Source organism: Saccostrea echinata, unplaced genomic scaffold (genome assembly GCF_033153115.1).
Source record: "Saccostrea echinata isolate AGI-Se365-2 ecotype Australia unplaced genomic scaffold, CSIRO_AGI_Sech_v1 ptg000060l, whole genome shotgun sequence".
NCBI classification, from domain to species: domain Eukaryota; kingdom Metazoa; phylum Mollusca; class Bivalvia; order Ostreida; family Ostreidae; genus Saccostrea; species Saccostrea echinata.
In genome coordinates, this window is record NW_026889809.1 from 3,010,124 (window position 1) to 3,024,240 (window position 14,117).

At 35.8% G+C, this 14,117-nt stretch overlaps 1 protein-coding gene across 1 annotated transcript in view; it reads right to left on the reverse strand.

Moving 5' to 3' along the window:
• The window catches only part of LOC133175030 (voltage-dependent T-type calcium channel subunit alpha-1H-like), a 44,089-nt gene that overhangs the window by 12,748 nt on the left and 17,224 nt on the right, over nt 1-14,117 (reverse strand). The window contains exons 6-21 of the mRNA XM_061310120.1: nt 13,171-13,468; nt 11,122-11,286; nt 9,791-9,930; nt 9,073-9,224; nt 8,635-8,823; nt 8,206-8,323; nt 6,952-7,104; nt 5,489-5,644; nt 5,181-5,331; nt 4,712-4,950; nt 3,435-3,688; nt 1,816-2,149; nt 1,017-1,229; nt 795-863; nt 319-503; nt 68-194 (exon numbers count right to left, since the gene is read on the reverse strand). Coding sequence (XP_061166104.1) covers nt 68-194; nt 319-503; nt 795-863; nt 1,017-1,229; nt 1,816-2,149; nt 3,435-3,688; nt 4,712-4,950; nt 5,181-5,331; nt 5,489-5,644; nt 6,952-7,104; nt 8,206-8,323; nt 8,635-8,823; nt 9,073-9,224; nt 9,791-9,930; nt 11,122-11,286; nt 13,171-13,468 — 2,943 coding nt within the window. The remainder of the gene's footprint in view (nt 1-67; nt 195-318; nt 504-794; nt 864-1,016; nt 1,230-1,815; nt 2,150-3,434; nt 3,689-4,711; nt 4,951-5,180; nt 5,332-5,488; nt 5,645-6,951; nt 7,105-8,205; nt 8,324-8,634; nt 8,824-9,072; nt 9,225-9,790; nt 9,931-11,121; nt 11,287-13,170; nt 13,469-14,117) is intronic.

A 14,117-nucleotide genomic window follows, 5' to 3' on the forward strand; every position in this document is an offset into this window, starting at 1 on the left:
GTAATATTTTAAAACTTGATAGCAGTTGTCTTCTTCTTATTTTTTTTTATATGCACTACAGAATTACCTGAACTCCTAGAATGCCAAATATAATGAAAAATGTGCAGCAAATAAGAACAATGTTTCCAATTGGTCGAAGGGAAGATAATAAAGTTTGTACAACAAGCTTCAGGCCCGGGGCTCGGCTAATAACTCTGAAACAAATACGTAGATATAATGAGTACTCTGTTGTTTGTAGCATCAGTACAGATACCGTAATCTTAACACAAGATGCCTCCATTTTGTATGAAGTTAAATGACAGTTATATACTTAACTACCTGAGTGGTCGCAGAGTTCGAAGAAGTCTAAAAACTCTTAAAATTCCAAAAATTCTTGGGCTGCTATCAGCGGAGATGGAGATAAGTATGTCCACAAGGGAGATAACTACGAGAAAACCGTCCATGACGTTCCAGCCACTCTTCAGGTACGCGTGCTGTCCTATCACCAGGCCTTTAGCTAACACCTGTAAGAATTCATCACAGGTTCTCTTAAAGTTTGGGTTTAAATTTAAAATAATTTTGCATGTTCATTGTTGATTAAATTTCTTAAGCTTTTCAGTGCCATCACTTTAATTTTAGTTCAAGATTTATGATTTTACTCTTTGAACTTGTATGGGTACTCTGTAGAGTTTCTTTGTAAGCCACAAATCCTTGTGTAAATTAATACGCCAAAGCTTTTATACATTTTGTATTCTCTGTTCTGCTTAATAAACAACACTTTAATATTAATAATGTACTGAGCTGTTTAAACCTACCTTTATCATCATTTCCACAGTGAACACACAAGTAAACACGTAATTGGAATAATTCAAGAATTCTCTTTCCTGTAAAAAACAAAAATTGAATTACAGATAACAATGTAACTTATGTGTTTATTGTTTTATGAATTGATTGACCTGTAGCTATGGACACTATATATTTGGCTGTATGTAGTGAAATGACTTAATCAATAAGTACATGTATTTTGCGACACTTACAACACTGTCCGGGGGTATGTTGGGTCGCTCCATGGCTAAGGTTATACAGTTAAGAGCAATAAAGAAGAGCACGGTATTGTCGAACCACTGCTGGGCCATCAAATGATGACACACCCTCCTCAGCGCATTGTTAGGAGCCAGCAAATACAGGGCGTGTTCGTGTCGGGTCTTAAAGCAGCCATGTGGCTCAGGACACCAAGAGTAGCTGCAGTTCTGTAAAATTAAGTGGCGAAATAGATTCTAAGCTTATAAGAGAGATCAAATATTTGATATGGTAACAATTAATTTGCTCATAACGACAGCAAACAGAGAACTATTATAATACTGCTGATTACTAAATAATTATAAGGCACTGAATTTTAATTTATTATTGTGCAATTTTGTGAGGAGCACTTCTTAGATAATAAGATTTTTAGCTTTTATTTTAACATTGCTGAAATCAATTTAAAAACTCTTGATCTATGTACTCCACTCAGGAATTGCTGGGCTGCATTTTAGCAGCTAGCCTAGCTGCTAGGCTAGATATCTAGGTCATATTGAACGTAACGTATGAATTAACTTTGTAATGGCTAGGTTAGCATATCATTCAAGATCACAGTGGCTACACAGAGCTACATAGCTGCTATGATCTTGAAAATAGCCCTGTTCTCTCAATATGATGTGTATGAGTCATTACATGATATCAAGTACTCATGTAAAAGAAGCAATCAACAGTACACTTTAGGTTTGAAGTTTTAAAAAAAATTTCATTGGCTTTTTTTCAATATGACTTTTTTACAACAAATTTTGAGTCACTGACCGTCTCGTCTATAGCATCAGGGTCCTCTTCTCCCTCTACTCCAGTCAGACTGACCTCCACCTGGGTGGGAGAGGTGGTGCCCTCTGTCAGGTTATTCTGTTTGACCTCCTCCTTGAGTACTGCACTCATTGAGGACAGCGAGTTGAGCGTACGTCTGCTGTTGAAGGAGTTTTGTCGACTGAGGAGGATGGAGTTACAGTTGCTCTGTGTGCTGCTACAGGAATTGTTGCGGGTCTTGAAGGAGTTCCTCGGGGATGGGACTGGCCGTTTGATAGAATTCTGGGGGCTTAGAGTCCTCTGATTGTTCAGGGGGAGGTGGCCATTACATTCATTTCTGTAAATAAAGAAATGTAGTTTTCAGACAATATCGAAAAGGAAATGCAATTTTAGATATTAATCTGTAAGGAGACAAACATCAGGATTCTAAGCAAAGTGAAGGAGTTTAACTCCTCCTTCAAAACATGACATACCATATATTCCTCGCCTGTAAGTTGGTTTTTTGGGAGTTAAACTTTGGTCCAAAACTCTTTATCTGACTTATACGCGAGTTATATGGTTGGTATTTTAGTGGGTCAATCCCTCTAATTGAAGCTTCAAAAATACAACCGACTTATAGGTGAGTATATACGGTATGTCCATAAGAAAGTAAAAATTTGTTTTTCATAAGGGATAACTTTTCTTCGAAATATCCCTACTTTCTCTAGACTGCATGCTATAAGATATAAATATTGAAGGACATTTAAATTGTTTTAGGATTTGGATTTTGCACACTTTAGCAGACAGTTTGCTACTCCATTCCGACTACCATATTACCAAAGAAAAGGATTTTTTTTTTTTTTTTACAGATATTAGTTTTGCATTCCTATAAATCTGCACTCATTGGATCATCAGCTGATATGTATTTTTGTGATATATTGTAACAGACTGTGCTGGTCCAGTCATTATTTGCTTCTATCCTCAATAACTCTTTATTTGGTTTGTTTTATATCAGCTGCCAGGATATAATGATGGAAGAAATAATTAAGTCCAACTTCAAACCCTGTTACATACAGAGATTGTTATGCAATATCTTCAGCAAATCATGCAGCCGCGTTTTGAAGTGGGACATTACGAGCTAGAGACGTATGATAGAATCAATGACAAATGCACTTAGAAAATCGTACACAGTAACTCCTTCATCATCTACACGGCACTGATTCATCAATTATACGGCCACCAAACTCAGTATCACTAGTCAAATCCATAGTGATCACAGATACAAAAAAAAAACTTAAAACATTTTTTCCTGCTGAAGCAATGTGATAGCTGTCATTACAATACATTTATCTTTCTTTGATAATGGAAAAAAGCCCTCTTAACATGACTCATTTGTGCATATTAGATGTGCCTGCAAAAACAGGTTCTTCAAAATTTATGGGTTCTAGAAGAAATTATATGTATATTTAGCAGGAACCATGAGTCCATCCTGATTAAAACAATAGTTCTCAACACAATAATATTCAAACAATCTGACATAATTATTCTATCAGTGACAATTTTAGACTGACCTATTTACAGTGTATCAGTGACAATTTTAGACTGACCTATTTACAGTGTATCAGTGACAATTTTAGACTGACCTATTTACAGTCGGTGACGGACAAGTCAGTTGAAAGACTTCGTCATCGTCAGTATCCATGCTGTCAATCTTACACTCGGGAACAAGGCACTTCCTGTCCCCATCCTGTGAACGACCTCTCCTCCAGCTGTTGCTACGGCTACCAGAACTTAAAGATCTACGAAGGCATGGAGAAAGGCAAGGTGATGGTCTTGGAGAAATTCGTGGGGAGAGGCGAGGTGAAAGACGTGGGGATGCTCGTAAGCTGGAATTTGTCTGTAAAGAAAAAAATTATGATGAAGTGATTGAAATTTAAACTATCTTCTATATGATAATCAACTAATTTTGCCTACTTTAAGACGGTTGGGTGGTTGTGGCCATTTTCAGACTATATTGATCTCCTTTAGAAGAAGAGCTCCATATAAAGATATACAAAAATGATCAAATTTTAAAACTAAAATGTATGAAATTTTTGTTTGCCAAATGATAGTTGACAGCTTAAGATATCATATCTAAAAAATTAAGTTATATCTGATGGTTAATTTGTTGACCCCCCAGCCTCCTTAAGAGTTTACTTGTATCAAATTTTTAAGCATTTCATGTATACATTCTGGTAACTGATGTTATGTGTGGTGTACATTCTGGTAACTGATGTTGTGTGTGGTGTACATTGTCGTAACTGATGTTATGTGTGGTGTACTGTGGTGTACATTGTCGTAACTGATGTTATGTGTGGTGTACATTGTCGTAACTGATGTTGTGTGTGGTGTACATTCTTGAAAATTTGTTGACCCCCCACCCCTACATTCTTGTAACTGATGTTGTGTGTGGTGTACAGAATGTGATGTGTAGTGTACATTCTGGTAACTGGTGTTGTGTGTGGTGTACATTCTGGTAACTGATGTGATGGGTAACTGATGTTGTGTGTGGTGTACATTCTCATAACTGATGTTGTGTGTGGTGTACATTCTTGTAACTGATGTGGCGTGTGGTGTACATTCTGGTAACTGATGTTGTGTGTGGTGTACATTCTTATAACTGATGTGGTGTGTGGTGTACATTCTTGTAACTGATATTGTGTGTGGTGTACATTCTGGTAACTGATATTGTGTGTGGTGTACATTCTGGTAACTGATGTTGTGTGTGGTGTACATTCTGGTAACTGATGTTGTGTGTGGTATACATTCTTGTAACTGATGTGGTGTGTGGTGTACATTCTTGTAACTGATGTTGTGTGTGGTGTACATTCTGGTAACTGATGTTGTGTGTGGCGTACATTCTCTACATGGAGAAACTTACAGAAGATGACCTCACAGACAGCGTACTCATTTCTACCGGGGGATGGACACACAGGGTGACTTTATTGCACTCCTTTGGGCCATGTTCATTGGGGGATCCTTGGGGTGTTGGCATGGGTGTGGCAGCTGTGTGTGTGATGATTGGGGGGTTCAGGTCAGGCTGGGTGGTGGTTGGGGGGCTGGTCTTGGCATTGTCATCTTTAACAGTGGGATTTTGGCAGGCTACACCCAGCATTTTGGCTGAAACAACAAATTACTTTTATTATGGTTATTTAATGGAAAGATTGTTCTGTTATATAATATCAATTGTAATGAAGTGACATTTACATCTATATCATTTTATCCAACATGACAGCTTGAGAACTACTATCTTGTTTTCTAGTTATTTTGGCTCTAAACTTCAATGTTAGTCATTTTCTTTGCGAGTAATTTTTATTTATCAGCAGACAGTTAGAGTAACCTCCCCTTACCTCGCTCTGTGTTGTTAATTTTGCCTTGAACGATATCCAGACTCTTTAGTTTGATGCTCTCATTTTTCTCCTCATTATTGTTGGTTTCTGACAAAATGCTCTGAAGCTCTTTTTCTTTGTTTTCTAACTTCATTTTTTTCTTTTCTTCTTCCTAAACAACACAATTAAACACTGGTATTATATAACTCTACTATATCATATCCAGGCTCCACCATTCTTTTGGATTCTTCACTTTTTTTTAATATTTTATAGAAATGATGTTTGAACTTTTAATTATCTGAGCCTCCTTGTTTTTGCTCTATTTTTACCTCTGTTGAAAATCCTTCCACCAATATGGCGACTAAGAGGTTAAACAGTACATAGTTTCCCAAGGTCATCAGGGCTATGAAGTACAGAGAGGCCCACGCAGAAGTTGTCTGCATGCCATTGTAAAGAACCGTGTTCCAGTCCTCCTGTGTTAGCACCTACCAATCAAATTTATAGTTGTATCATATTTCATAGGAAGTGACCTATCAGAATTAGCACTTTAAGTCACATGTTAAAGGAAATGACCAATCAGATCAACAGATTTACATCCAAATGTCACAGAGTTTAAGGTTAATAACATTCTAATCTCAAAATGATGATCAAAAAGTTTCATTTTTTAAATTATTTTTTTACTGGTAATAAAATTTAAGATATATCTGTTACTAAATATAATTAATCATTATTCTAACTTCTGGATAACATAAATCATATGGTGAAATCAACTACTTGAAGCTTTCTACAGTTAATTACCAGAGATGTTCCCATGGTTATATATGTTAATAGTTTAAGGCCAAACTAATATACCACTATTAGACATTTTCTTCTTTTAACATGTCTTTCTTTTCCAGCTTGTTTAATTATCTTGTCAACAAAAATCTATTTAGAAAAAAAAAATGTTTCAAAAAGTCAAATGCAAGGATTGAAGTCTTATAATTATTAATGTCAATTAGTGAACATATAAGTCTGGCCTTAAGGTTGTCATTTATGTCCTAATTCTGAACACAATATTTTCTGTTAGTGACAGGGCAGGATAAAAGAGGTATAGAACTCAAGGGAGGCAATCTCAGCTAAATGTCAACCTCCAAAAACTTAAAAGATAAACAGCATCTCATAATTCTTTGTAAAACATTTCTAAATTCAGTGTGATTTAAAGCCGTTTTTGACAGTTGACTTTTAGTGAGCTTTGGACCTATAGTTTGTGGTTTGATACTGGCAGGGTGAGGGTTAGTTGGAGTCGATGTTAGGAACAAATCAATGTTTAAAGCTCCTCATGTTGCTATTGGATAATTATGAAACTCCCTAAGTACTGCTATTTACAACAGAAACTTCCAAAACACTGGAGAACTTATGCATCAATAAGTTTTTTCCCCAGACCCAGGATTCTTGTCAGCCATGGCAGTACAGAGATCTGTTTTAATTCTGTTTTAATTGCATTGTTGGTCCCTCAGTTATATTTTCTGATCTCTTGTATTAAAAATGATTAATTTCTGTTATTTGAGTAATGAAGATCAATACTTTCAATGATTTTCATTGGATCATGATGTTTATGTGCTGTTATGCATGGTTTTGAAAAGTATGGTTGAATATAGGACAGACTCTTTTTTTGAAAAAGGTAAAAATGTTTTAAGTAATAAAAAGAAGTGTGTAAACTCTTCAATGGTAACATAAGGTTGTGCAGAACTTGGTCACACCTGCGTGGCATCAATGCTAATGCACTGACCAAGTAAAGGAAATAATACATTACCTGGAAAACTGTTACCACTGACCATAACAGAGTGTTAAAATTGGCCCTCTCACACTGGCAGTCCATTGTAGGGTCAAGGGCATCCAAACATGTGCAGAGCGTACCATTGCCACGCCAACAAAATTTGCCACCAAACAGATTCATGCCCAGTACACTGTCACATGCACAAAACACAAAAAGCCACAGATAGCAACATGATGGTTGACCTTTGTAAATCTGTTACCATGGACAACCCTCAAGGTGTTGTCATGACAACATGATTTACAAAAGGACTCTTGTCACATAAACTCTAATAATTGTGGTCAATGTACAACGGCTATATAACTGTTTGGGGGCATATATATTTAGCAACAGCTGAGAACTTCAATGCCATGTTGTTATGGTGATGTTTTAATGAACTTTTCTACTAAAACAACCCTGGTTGTATGTCATTTTTTTTTGAGATAGAGCCAAATATAGTATACAGAGGCACTGATAGTAATTCTCTGCCAGAATGATTGCGTCATGACAGGGTTAAAACAAAAGCTGAGTGCATGTCTGGGTCTTTCCTGTGTTTGTGTTCCATCTCTATCCAATAGCTCAGGCAACTCAAATCAAAATTAAATAATATGGGTAGGTCACATGAGGGTCCCATTTGTATTACCTCACAGTGGTTACTATGGTGATTGTAACAACACAATATTAAACAAAATGGTGCTCAAAATGTTAGGTTAAAGTACTTGGTGCAAGGGTTGCTTTTAACTGAACAAAATCAACAAAACAAAATTCAAACAAAAGCAGAGGAGTTGAAATGGTGGCGCATCGAGTAGAATATTTTAAGATACATTATCTCATGTTTTGAAGTAGATTTGAACAGCATGCAATTATTCCACATTAATAATGATGATAATAATGATGAATTAACTGAGTTGCATTCAAACTGTTACTGAGAACCAAAACATCAATATTGATTATGTCATTTACAACAAACTTCATTCAACTAATCTAATTAAATGCAGCAAGTTTTTTTTTTCAATGTCAATAACATAACTAGTGAAGATCCATACAAAAGAATTCGGTTACAACTATTAAAGGTAACTGAATATTTTGAATGACAGATGAAGACAATCATACATTCTACCACTGGCCGACCAGATCGTGCGTGTTAGTTACTGGATGATTGTTATGACGTACAACGACTGTCTGTTTTACATGTAAGGCCAAACCACACCAACCAATGACATTGCTACTACTCTGACTAGCTGTTGCTTATACCTGGAACACCGTTATAATTGCCCAGAGAAGGGAATCAAAATTCTTGCGGTTACAATATCGGGACCCATCTGGCTTTGTTTTACAGAACTTACAGCCAAATAAGTTCATTCCCAGAATGCTACAGAAAAATAGCAATTAATCATTTAACCTTTGCACAATATCCTTGTTTCAGATGTTCTGCTTTTCCTTGTAAAAATATTGTCATATGCAGGTTGTTCATTGCCAAATGAACCAATTACAAACTTTACATTCATCCATTAAAAATATGATGTTAATTAAAAAAATATAATACAGAAATATTCATTAACTTCACTGTTTCTGACCTGTATCTATAGTTAACAATAGGAAATCTGAAAATTACTGATGATACTAATTATAGACCAATCAATTAACTTTAAAAATTAAATAAACAAATTAAGAAAGACTCACCTAAATATAAAAATAAATAAAACTAATAAGGCAAAGAAGGTGGCAACGTTATCCATTGTCCTAAGCATGACCACAAGCTGTCTGCGGAGTGCTGGCAGGAAACGGACAAGCTTCAGTATCCGTAGCAACCTGAAAGTTCTTAAAACGGATAGACCACTAGCTCCTCCTTGCTGTGTTAATTCAACCATACTGGAAAAAAAATTCATCATCACCCATTCAAAATTAATCAAAGATCTGAAAGTACTTAAATCAATTCATTCAAATTCTTTCATTTGTCAGACATAATTTTTTCAATCTTTGCTAGAAAGAGAAAATATTTTGGATGACTAGCAAAGTTTACAATACCCAAATCTGTTGTATTTTTATCAAACTAGTTTACCAGAATTAATTGATCTAAAAAAAGAAATAATGTAAATAAATAGTTTTCTATCACTGTACCTTAGAATTACAATAAATCCATCAAAGACATTGAATCCATCTTGAATATAGCCAACAAATCCATAAGCACAAAGTTTGAAAAACATTTCCACGGCAAAAAGAATAGAGAAAACCAAATTACTGTACTCAAGGGCTTCTGTTAGTTCTTCAGGCTGAAACAACAATAATATCATCTTTATTTTATCTTCATGTATTTTTTTTATACCTTGTAGTATTTTATGCCCATACAGAGAGTGTTATATTGAACTGCTTGTAATTACCTTGTAGTATTCTATGCCCATACAGAGGGTGTTATATAGAACAGCTTGTAATTACCTTGTAGTATTCTATGCCCATACAGAGAGTGTTATATAGATGCCCATTCTAAGGGTGTTAAATAGAACCCCTGTTACTTTCCTATGCTGACACAGAGGGTGTCAAATAGAAAAGCTGCATTTTACTAGGTTTGTGACCCAGTATTCAATGCCCATTCTGAGGGTGTTAAATAGAACAGCTATTACTGACCTTCTAGTATTCTATGCCCATACAGATTTGTTAAACTGTCCTGGTTGTGGTATTCTTTGCCCATACTAAGGGTGTTAAATACAATAGCTTTCATTTACCTAGTTGTGATATTCTATGCCCATACTAAGGGTGTTAAATACAATAGCTTTCATTTACCTAGTTGTGATATTCTATGCCCATACTAAGGGTGTTAAATACAATAGCTTTCCTTTACCTGGTTGTGATATTCTATGCCCATACTAAGGGTGTTGATCAGAATAGCTGTCAGAATCCCTTGACGGAAAAATCTGTGTTCCACAAAGGTCTTCATTCCCTGCTGGAAGTTCTTTTTACAAGCTGCAAGCATGCCACAAACTACAGCACATTACTGGGAGTATAGAAATCAACAAAAAGACCTGTAGTCCATTTTACAAAATATTTTACAACCAGGACCAAATGTTACTCTTCCTTACATTAATTTGAAAATGATAATCGAAAAACAAAATTGAAAGATTTTTTTTGTATTAAGCTTTAACAGAAAAATAAATTCTTTAAGATTTTAGAATCTGGTACATCTCGATTTTGGTCTTAGTTAATTTGTAAATTGGGGCCCAGGCTATTTGAGTTACATATAAAGTAGACTAGAAACATTTTGATGAAATAGAAAATACTCAGTTAAACTAATAGTGACAGGTCAATACAGATTCATTTCATGATAATAATAATTTAAAACAAAAGAATGAAATGTCATCTCTTCAAAATGGTGGATGTCTATTTATTTTAATAAACTTTTATTTTCCTCTTATCCAATACACGTAGGTCTAATTGTATTTACAGAAGAGGTAAAGTTTCTTCTGGTGGCTAATTAAAATACAGTCTTAGGAGAGCTCTGAAATATTCATATTTTGAGAAAAAATTCTTGCTATAAAGCATTCAAGTTCAATCCCCTTGAACTCAATACACACCTTCTTAAAATAGCTTCATACATACTTCATTACTACTTTAGATTATTTTAGCAAGCTTTATTACCCTAAATTAGATAGATATCCACTAAATACTAAATATAGACCCTAAGGCTTTTAAGCAGTAGAAATTGGTGTTGATATGGATGTAGCCACCAACACAAGTCGACTATATAATCAGTTAACTAAGCAAAGTAATTGATTTATAGCTGGCGTCAATTTTTACCAATATTCTATTACGGCTAATATTCCATACATATTTAATGTAGCAAGCCAGCACACAGTTATACAGGAGACACAAATCTACAAAATACCAATGCCCCCAAGACTCGGAGAGACCACACATCCGTGCTCCATTACTCAGTTTCTGGGGGACGCTATAAAAGCTCTGACATTTCCTAGCTGAACTCTTCATCGATGAATAAATCTGCCTCCACCATCTTTCAAAAATTTCTTAATTTTTCACTCATTTTTTAGACTGCACCTTTGTTCCATTTCCATGACAACATGAAGGATACATTCCTAGACCATTTATTTTTTAATTATAATTAGCTTTAAACTTAAATCCTTCTTTATTTTGTTTAGTAATTGTTTATGAGCTTACTTGTTTTTGGTTCGTTGTGCGAGTCTTTGGACTCAGAGTCCTCAGACTCGGGAACATCGTGTGTCACATGATGACATCGAGGACCACCCCCTTGTTTCTCTATGCTATTCACCAGATTCTGAATCTGTTTGTCATTAATGGCTTCTAATAGATCCTCAGGAATCTCTATCAAAAGCAACATTTTATTCATGTTTAATATCACATTGCTGTTTTCAACTTTGAGAAAAATATATTAGAATCAAAATATACAATACAATGAATGAAACAAAAAATTCAAGGAAAAAAAAAGGTCTAACATTTGTATGAAATTTATCTAGAAATATGTAATACAACAAATAGTTTTAGAAATCTGAAAAGAACCTTTAAAAGGGATGGGGGTTTAGTCAGGTAAACTGCATCAGGTACTTACAACCTTTGACTAACTGTCCGAGGAGAGAGAGAGGGGCAGGGAGGGGGCATCATGGGAAAAAAGAACATACAAAGAATGGACCATAGGAAGCTTAGGAAAATGTATGACAGACTGATACAGCTTATACATGTTACATAAAAGCATGCAAACAAAAAGAGAAAACCCAAACAATTCTTATACACAGTACAAACAAGCATGTAACCCAAAAAGAAAAAAACCCAAACAATTCTTACACAGTACAGACAAGCATGCTATCAAAAAGCAAGCAATTCTCTGGCAGAGCAACTTGGAACCAAATTGGATGAAACAAAGAGTTCATAATCATTATAAAAATTCAAAGTATTGAAATCGATTTTCCATACATGTGTATTGTAATTGATTATTAATAAATCTTGCGGTATAATGAGTCATTACTGGACTTTTTCTGTATAAACGACTAAGTAAAAACCCGGCAGTTTGTCCCATTCTCAAACCTTATCATCCCGAGATCTCAACCTATTTATAAATTCCTGGATTTCATTGGACAGAGGCATACAAATTGATTTTAAAATGTCAATGAAATCTCCACATTACATAACAATGTCAGGAAACTTGTTTGCTTAGGTAGCTGAGTGGTTCCATTTCTGGAGTTCTGTCAACAATGATGTTGTAATTTATCCAGCAGCAGACACACATTCATTATCTTGTGCACTGGGTCCAAACCAGGACTGGGCCTATGTACTGATATTCCAACAAAGGCTATCGTTGTTCAGTACTATCAAAACATATGCTTATCAGTTTTATCTGGTTCTAGAATATATGTAATCTTTTCACAATATGTTCACAAGGGTCTACCTAAAAAATATTGAGCCAATATTTAACAAACTTAATAATTTACAATATAAATAGAAAACAGCAAACACACATTATCACATGCAGACAAAAATTTCTACCAACAAGCAATCTACAGTACAAAGACATAATTATAGCAACAACAGTAACTAAGCAAGCTCTAGAATGAGGCTAAACACAGAGGAAAAAAGCAGCATGCGTCACTACACTGGGTTACTCACCAGACCTAGTGCTAGCATGACGAATCCTAACACGACTACCACTATCCACATGGAGCAGCGAGTTGGTCGCTAGCTTATGACACGAACCATGGGTGGGGCAGCCCACCTGATGGGCGGGGCAGCCCACTTGATGCATAGATAGAGACTCTGGCAGGGAGGGCAGATGTCGGCGACTAGAACTATTGAAGGAAGAAGCCCTACTAATGCTTGCATGCGGTGATGGAGCAGCCAGGTGATTAGAAGAGCCACGATATTTTGGCAGTGAGGAGGAGAGATTATCAGAAGTGCTGCTTATAGAAAGAGAGTGCAGGGAGTCAAAAGAGGCAGGGTGGAGAGAATTAGGCACAGTCAGAAAGTTAGAGCGCCGGGGAGAAGAAACAGACTCCAGGTCTGACATTTCGGGGCTAGCTCGGGGGGCCAAGGGGCTACTGTTTCTACGAAGATTCCTGACACTGTTGTGGCGCGACTCATCTGGAGGGTTGTAGAGATTTTCATTGGCACTGATGAGCTGGTAGTAGTAGTTGTACCTACAGGAGGGGCAGGAGGAACGACTCTGGGGTCGTTTGTGGGAACAGGAAGAGGAAGTACCTTTGTGTCGTTTGCGTCGCAGTGACAGTTCAGGTTTAACCTTCCTATTCTTGTGGGTTTTGCCTCTAGCATTGTAATAGGCTCTGAGCACTTTTCGTTTGGCACGACGCCAACAGTGAGCTAAATATTTGAGGATTTCTGCGTAACACCCTCCCGGCTCCGAGTTACTGGCCAGGGTACTAGAGGATTGAAATCGCTTTCTCTCCTGCATCATTCTTTCTGTCTCTCTCTTCTTTGTCTCTGAGAATTGTGTTGCTATGACTACCAGACACAGGTTTATCATGAAAAATGATCCAATCTAAAAAAAAAAAACAGAATAAGAACATTCAAATTTAAAATAATTCACCTGATCTTCCTTGAAATCATTTGACAAGTTCCTATAAGATTTCTTTCTTTTATTTATTTAACTGCATTTACATGTAGTTCTCTTCCATGATCTTTCATGTCAATTCTACAAAATCTTTATCAGCGATCTGGATAAATTTATTTCTGAATTTTAAATCAAAGCAGCTAAGATATGAAAAAAATCCAAAGCAAATAAATACCTCAACAGGTTAAAGTAAAGCATTCAGATGAAAATGACTTATTTAATTCTCATCTTTCTTTAGTTTCAAGGAAATTGAATTCATAATTAAAACATAAATTCCAAATAAGCCCTGAATAAGCAATTTTATACAGTGAAATTTCATGAGCCTTTACTATGTAAATATCCTAGATATCCCAGCCTGATTTTCAGTGTTAGAACCGTTCCTGTTAATTGATTACATTTTTGTCTGCATGCTGTCCACTCTTACGTATGTTTTTTGCTACAGTGTAAATAGTACGATACTTTTAAGAGACCCACAATTAACGAACAGGAAGTGATGTTGTTGAGGTTGACATTAGCTTCTGTCAACAGTCCATTAGATAACAAAGTGTGACTGGTCTCTTATCCCATGTATCTTCAT